Below are 7,423 nucleotides of genomic sequence, written 5' to 3'. Positions count from 1 at the left end.
GCAAGTGTGAGCCTGTGGGTCTGTCACTTGCCTCTTTAGATGTGCCATGAGGTACCGAAGGGTCTCGCAGTGAGCAGGCGGCAGGAGTTTCAGGGCCTCATGAAGGTTTTCCAATTGCTCATCAGGATCCATAATTTCTGAAGTAGCAAGTTAAATACCAATGAAAAGAACGTTAGCAGGAAACTGGTACAAATGGCTCACTGAATTCTATTCTGTGGTCATCTTCTAAAGCTGGTAAGAAATGCTTTCTCACAGATCCTTGCCCACAGCTTTGGAAAATATTCTTAAGGTTCACATTCTAGATTTCCAAAGGCTCTTCCTTTCAATGTGGCAACACTAGTCACAGGCAGTCTCTGGGTTTCAAATGAGATAGGCTCTGTAGGTTTGTTCTTAAGTTGAATTTGTATGTAAGTTTGAATACCTATTTACCTGCGATAGCCTGCATTTGTAAGTGTGAATTGTATATAAGTTAGATATTTATAACTTGGGAACTGCATTGTACGTGGAGGTTTGAGAGGAGTGTCCATTATTTTCACTTGAGAGTCCTGGTGCCTGGCAATTTTGGCAACTGGATATTAGATACACAGGATGTAACCATAAAGACATTCAGACATACATGTAGACACAGATAAAAAGTTACACATTCAGATGAAGTCATCTTAGAACGTTAACAGGTACACTTAATGGGATGGAGCATTGTTCGAAGTATTTTGAAAATCCTCCTTCGGCAATGGATAAGACATTATCACACCATTGCCTCGTGTGGCCCCTGGCAAGATCTTACTGATACATCCTTTTCTCTCTCTTTTTTTTTTTGCAGTTTTTGGCTGGGGTTGGGTTTGAACCCACCACCTCCACCATATGGGGCTGGTGTCCTACTCCTTTGAGCCACATGCGCCGCACCCTTTTTTCTTTTTAAACCAAGAAATGTATCATCCAACATTTATTTGCTTTATTCCTCAGACTTAGTTTTATATTACTTTGTGTTATATATATTAAAAAAAATCAAATGTATCCTCGAAGCACAAGCATGTTCTATGACGGCATGATCCCTGAAAAAAAACGTGACTCTTCCAAAGTTGTAAAAGTTGAAGGCGACCTTTTTCATTTGCTTATTTCAGTTTCAAAGTGTTGGCCAAAACACCAGCACGTTACTTTGAGATCAAATTATGTTCAATTCATCAATCAATTCTATAATTAAAAACAAAAGACATCTTTGGAATTCTGTGTTCTCAAAAAAAGAATACCACAGCATATTCCTGCTTCTCCCCAAATGCCAAGATGATGGGGTACTCTAAAAATGTTCAGTTTTAGAGTAAGGGCAATGGAACCCCACACTGCTGAGTCCTAATTTGGATAGCAGCCTTGCAATTCTGGGAAGAACAGAATGCAACATTTAAGATGCAAGACCAAAAATCCTAGTCTTTGTACTTTATAGGACAAATCTGCTCAATTATCATGTATAAGAGTCAGGTAAAATTGGTATAAGATGAATGTGGAAAGTTTCTAGCATTGATAGAAGCAGCTTTGATAAATCTTTGAATGTGAACAATGGTCAAGGCTTTTTAATACAAAGAAACTTTGACCATCTTACATCTCTGCCCAAAGCTTCCTTACAGTTCTTGGTTTATTTCTGAGTATAGAACATACATGCTTTTGCCATGATAAATAATGTGTGGCCTCTGAACCTTGCAACCTTTAAAGAATGCCAATTCATAACATGAGTATCAGCTTGGATACTGAAATTCAATCATTTAATTTCTAGAATTAAGAGAAGATTCCATTCACTATGGAAAACTACCACTTAGTTTTTACCATGGAACTAGTTACTTTGAAACTATATGATTCTGGAAATTGGGAAAAAAAGTAACCTAGTTTTCTTTTAACTTCAATTAATCTTTGTAGGGTGAATCTTCAGAGGACGCAAAATTAAGGGCAAGTGTTGGTGAGCTAGCAAACAAAATTCTCTGCTCAGGGGAGCTTACTTATTTTCTCCTGCGGGTGACTGACAATGAACAATGAACACAATACTGTTTATTGGACATTAGAATGAGGGAAATGTTATGGAAAAAATGGGATAAGAAGTACTGGAAGTGTTGTGGGGTTATAATTCTAAGCGAGTGGTCAGAACAGACTTCAATGAGAAAGAAGGTTTTGAGTAATGAGTCTGAGGAGTGAGGGAATGAGCCGTGTGAGACGAGAGGGAAGAAGAGGGTAGGTGGAGGGACAGCGTGGGGAGCCCCCGAGGGGAGAGCAGGCCTGTAATATGTGGGGAAACATGGGGAGCCACGCGTGGCTGCAGAGAGGGAGCAGGGAGGAAAGTTTACAGGCACCCTCCTGTCAGGGGCCACAGGCTCTTCTACGGATTTAGCATTTACTGAGAGAAATGTGAAACTTATGACGTGTCATCATCTGACACGTATTCTTCACAGGTATCTCTCCTCCAGCTATCTGTGGAAAACAAGACTATGGAAAGGCAAGAAAAAAAGCAGAAAGCCCATTCCAGTAATCATTACAGAAGTCCAGGTGACAGGCTCGGCGTCTGCAGCTCAGCGGTTAGGGCGCCAGCACATACACCAAGGCTGGAGGGTTTGAACCCAGCCTTGGGCCTGCCAAACAACAATGTCAACTGCAACAACAACAAAAAACAGCCCACACTGCGGAAGGTGCCTGTAGTCCCAGCCACTTGGGAGGCTGAGGCAAGAGAATTGCTTAAGCCTGAGTTTGAGGTTGCTGTGAGCTGTAATGCCACGGCACTCCACTGAGGCCAACATAATGAGACTCTAGTCTCAAAGAGAAAAAAAAGTCCAGGTGAAGAACTACAGGATCTTGGACTAGGGGGTACCAGTGAAGGTGGTAAGAAGTTGTTGGATTCTGGGTTTATTTTGAAGGTCACAGCATTCCTGATGAAGATGTATGAGAAAGAGAAGAATCAGAGGCAACTGGGAGGCTGGAGGTCTGTTAACTGAGATGGGACAGACTGTGGGTGGGGGAGGCTGGTGGGAAGATTAAGACTTCCATCTGAGCTGCCCACCAGACGTCCAAATGAGCAAGCGTGCTGACTGTGGACTAATCTGGAAATAGAAATGTTGGAGGACAGGACAAAATACACTGAATATACTGATACCAGATTGACAGGAATTCTTCCCCGGAACTCATTTCTCCTTTTCCTTCACTTAACGAAAGTACGAGACTCATTGCCAGGATTTTAGAGAACACAATTCTTTAGCCATCAGAAGCACAATTTGAGGAAAACAGATAGAATGGAATGTATTCACAGATAAACGACGGTCATTGGTTGTTGTCAAATATTCACCACACGTGCATGTGGAACAGGGTGATGCCGAGACCACTCCAACGGCAAGGAGTTAAAAGCAGGCAGACTTCTGCTGAACACCAGTAGGGCTTTGCAGTCACGGCATTTGTGGGTATTTCAGAAGAATGCGTTATAGAAGGAAGTTTAGCTACACAATCCCTTAGAATATCTGTGAACTCTAAGACGCTAGGGTTCTCAGTATAAAATTATGCTTATTATTTATTCAACAAGTATTTATTGCACCTACTATGTAAGTAGGGGACTGTCACAGGCACTGTGGAAAAACAAACATGATTTCTGCCTTTTAAGGGGATAACAAGTGGGGAAGACAAAATGTAACTACCACCTCCTGGCCTGAAGGAAAGAGGCTGTAAGGGGTCCAGAGAATAGGGGGTGTTAGAAGGCCTGGAAGGATCTGGAAAACATGGACATTGTAGGGGCGGGAAACAAGCACTCTGAATCTGCATTAAGAGCTCATTAGAAGCTTGTCTATGGTATGTCTTGTTAACTTTGTATAGGGAACTCAAGTACAAGAAAAAAAAACTGAGCTAACCAACAGGGATGACTCAGTGACAGAACTGAGGAGAACTTAACAAGTTCTCCTGCCAGGCTTCTCTTCAGATAATTTTAAGTTGCTTTGGGACCAAGAACTCTGGGTTTTACTTGAGTTTGTCTGACTCACTCAAGGTTATACACTGAGTCATGTAGTTTTTCTAAGATCTTCTGGGAACAGAGGTTTCTCCACTCATTCCCACCAAGAGCTCAATTGCTGTTCCCATCATGAAAAGCATCAGTGAATGCTGGTGATTAGGGAGGCCCTGTGGGAAGCCCCTCCCTGTATTCCAGGCCTGTGTTCTGGGCAGCAATGCCTTAACTGGTGAGAAGGAGAGGAGGAAGAGGGGTGGGTAGACTCAGATTTCATGTACGTTCCTAAAGGAGTTTCCAGGGAGACTGGAAGATTTAAGCCTTGACACATGATGGACTTGGCTGCCTCCATCTGTGAGTTCCTTTGTCCTTTCTTGCAAATGACTCCCTACCAACTTTCAAGCTGCAGGTTCACCAAGGGAGGCTGCAACAGCAGAGCTGAAGTAGCTTCTGCAAAAATAAGTTTCAATATAAATTCTGATTTTCATTGGCAAAGGGTGCGAATAAACGGCAGAGGCATGTTTAGAGGCTGAGAGAGTAAAAGTTTTAAGAATAACTGCATTAGGAAGGGTCCTCTGGCCCCGTCCTCCATCAGGAAGGGGTTTCTCCCCTTCCTTCTTCCCTCATCTGAGCCAGGCAGAGTGGAGAGAGCAAGGGCTTTAACCTTAAGACAGATGTGGGTGTGAACGTCACCTCCTCTAGGGAGTGATGTGACCTTGGACAATTTACTTATACTTACAGATATAAAGTGCTTAGCATAATTCATGGTGCCTTGTAAAGGTGCTATAAATGTTAACTTCTCTCCTCTTTCTTTTAAGAGAATGGCTGTGTCTACATGTCCAAAGAATGAGCCAGACTATACTGCTGGAAAAGACACGTATAAGGAGGCCCCATTCCTCAAACGACATCACCATGACACAGGCACAGTGAACAGGAAAGCTGTTTCAGAAACAAACCCTACAACAATAAATGGTTTCAAAGAATAAAAAAGGGAGATTTTCCTCAGCAGCTAGGATAGGTGTGGGGAAAGGTGAGGTTAATTTGGAACTTTAGGGCCAAAGGCCTTGAAATCCAAGAAGAGGCTTGGTTTTACTTCCTAGCAAAGGTGGTCTCATGGAGTTTAGAACTTAAGTTTGAATTGCTGCTTTATCCTCTGCTAATCATATGCCCTTGGTTTGGGTACAGAGATGAATTTCAGCTTTACTTCTGGACCACCTGGGATGGGCCACTCACCTGGTCCACTCCCAGTGTTGTGCTGGGGATTACAGCAAACGGCGGACTGAGCAGCCCTTCACCATGTTAACTATGTGCAAAATGCTTCCAAGTTAGTGGCAATCAGGCTTATCTGTCTGGTAAGGCAGTGTCTATCCCATGAAACAATTATAAGTTGTTTCAACTTTCATGGTCAGCAATGAGGCCATAAGAGGCCTAGAATCTTTCACGCTTTCCAGCATAATTCTCAAAAAAAAAAAAAGTCAGTCTAATTCTTGTGGTTGCTCTTTACATGGGAGCTTGAGCTGACCCACAAAAAATCAGAGCTCCATGGAACTAACCACAAAAATTCTCAACAAACGCTCTGAGGGAGAATTAAATATTAGAATAAAGAAAGTTTGTGCTTCATGATATTTCTAAGTCAAAAAGCAAATTAGTGTTACTAAGGAAGTGATGTTACCATTTAAAGATCAAGACAACATATGGTTTTAAAGAGAGAAAAGCAAAATGACAGAAATAGACTATCTTTTCTAAAAAAAAAAAAAAAAGTAAAGCCAACACTTAATCTGTTAAGAATTCCCTTCTTTAAAAAATGAAGTGTGAATTATAGGTACGATTTTTATAGCATAAATAAGATTTGGCAAATCTTTGTTTTTTTCTCATTTTCATTTCAGCTAGAATTAAAAAAATAACTATGATCTCCAGATCAGTGCCAGTTTACAAACTATTAATGGTCTGTATTAACCTACACAGGATAAATATAGAAATTGAGAAACTTCTAAAGTATAGAATTTAGTAACTTTTATAGTGATCTGACAGTAATTTTTATGTTTGCTGACTCTAATGCCAAAATAGTTGGTCTTGTTTTTTTAATTTTGTTTTTCTGGGTATTCATTTTAATTTTAATTTACAAAAGTGCTGGTCGACATCTAAGGAACACTGATAAAAGCCTTTTTTTGGAAAATGAGGTTTAGCATAGAATAAAGAAGATTTCTACTGGAAGTCATAATTGAACTGTTAGAGAAGGATGCCAAATGCTTGCGAGCCGTTAACTATGCAGAGAGGAAAAATTACAAAAAATGCATTCAAAATTGCCTAAAAACCAGGAAAAGTGATTACTAAGAGGAGGCAGTTTGTCAGTTTATTTGGAATACATGCCTTCATACTTACTGGCAGATTCTATAAACTTAGGGTAGGCATCATATGTGATGAGTGGAATTGGCAAATCCCTGAAGTACAGTTTAAGCGCACCAGTGATAATGTTGATATCTTCATACATGTTCACAGAAATATCTGCTTTCTCACCATCTTTTAAGGATGTTAAAAGAAACAGAAGTAAATATCTGGATTCACAGCACTGTTTTAATAAATGACATTTTTGCATACAATCAGAATTTAAAGATTAGCAATGCTTCAGTTCTTAACACAAATTCAATGTGTTACATGGTTGATCTTAGTGATCGATTTTCAGTGAAAGAGCAAAATTCTTTTTTTTTTTTGAATAGGAGGAGTAGGAGAGGACTGAGATTAACAGAAACATCTTTCAACTTCATGCTATTTGAGATTCCCCAAGGGAATTTTCCTTTTTTAAATAAACATACAGTGAAAACTAACAACACAGGCACTCCCAGCTTAGAGGAGACCCCTGGCATGAAAGGTCCTTTTTCATAATATTGGATTGTGCATGAGCCCTGAGGGGTAAAGGAAGTAGTGAGAAGTAAAAAAGCAAAATAAAACAAATCTTTAGAGTACTGAAATAACAAGAAGAAAAGAGATTATAAAATGGAGGAATATTCTAGAGGTACTGGGCCCTAAGACTCTCAACCTAGGATTCTCTCCCTTCAGAATGGCCCTTTCTTGTAGCAACTTGGATGGAACTGGAGGCGATTATCCTAAGGGAAGTAACTCAGGAGTGGAAGACCAAATACCACATGTTCTCACTTGTAAGTGTGAGGTAAGCTATCGTTATTCATGGTCACACAGAGTGACACAATAGACACTGGAGACTTAGGAGGAGGAGGAGGAAAGGAGAGGGGTGAGGGATGAAGAACTACCTATTACGTACCAATAGAGTACAACGTACACTATTCTGGTGACAGATACACTACAAACCCACACTTTACCACTATGTAATTTGTCCATGTAACAAAACCCCACATGTATCCCCTAAATCTATTGAGATAATAATTTTAAAAGGCCTCTTCTGCACTTCCCTGCAGAAGAGAACTTTAAAAACTTTACTTTGTTAAA

At 40.4% G+C, this 7,423-nt stretch overlaps 1 protein-coding gene across 3 annotated transcripts in view; it reads right to left on the bottom strand.

Annotated features, from left to right (window-relative positions):
- Window positions 1-7,423, bottom strand: part of CHN1 (chimerin 1) — a 202,860-nt gene that overhangs the window by 3,240 nt on the left and 192,197 nt on the right. For all 3 annotated transcript variants that reach the window (XM_012806197.2, XM_003791504.2, XM_023514174.1), the window contains exons 11-12: window positions 6,344-6,481; window positions 32-137 (exon numbers count right to left, since the gene is read on the bottom strand). In XM_012806197.2, the coding sequence (XP_012661651.1) occupies window positions 32-137; window positions 6,344-6,481 (244 nt within the window). The remainder of the gene's footprint in view (window positions 1-31; window positions 138-6,343; window positions 6,482-7,423) is intronic.

Source organism: Otolemur garnettii, unplaced genomic scaffold (genome assembly GCF_000181295.1).
Source record: "Otolemur garnettii isolate 467f Iridium unplaced genomic scaffold, OtoGar3 scaffold00048, whole genome shotgun sequence".
Taxonomy (NCBI): domain Eukaryota; kingdom Metazoa; phylum Chordata; class Mammalia; order Primates; family Galagidae; genus Otolemur; species Otolemur garnettii.
This window is presented reverse-complemented; position numbering and strand designations above follow the sequence as displayed.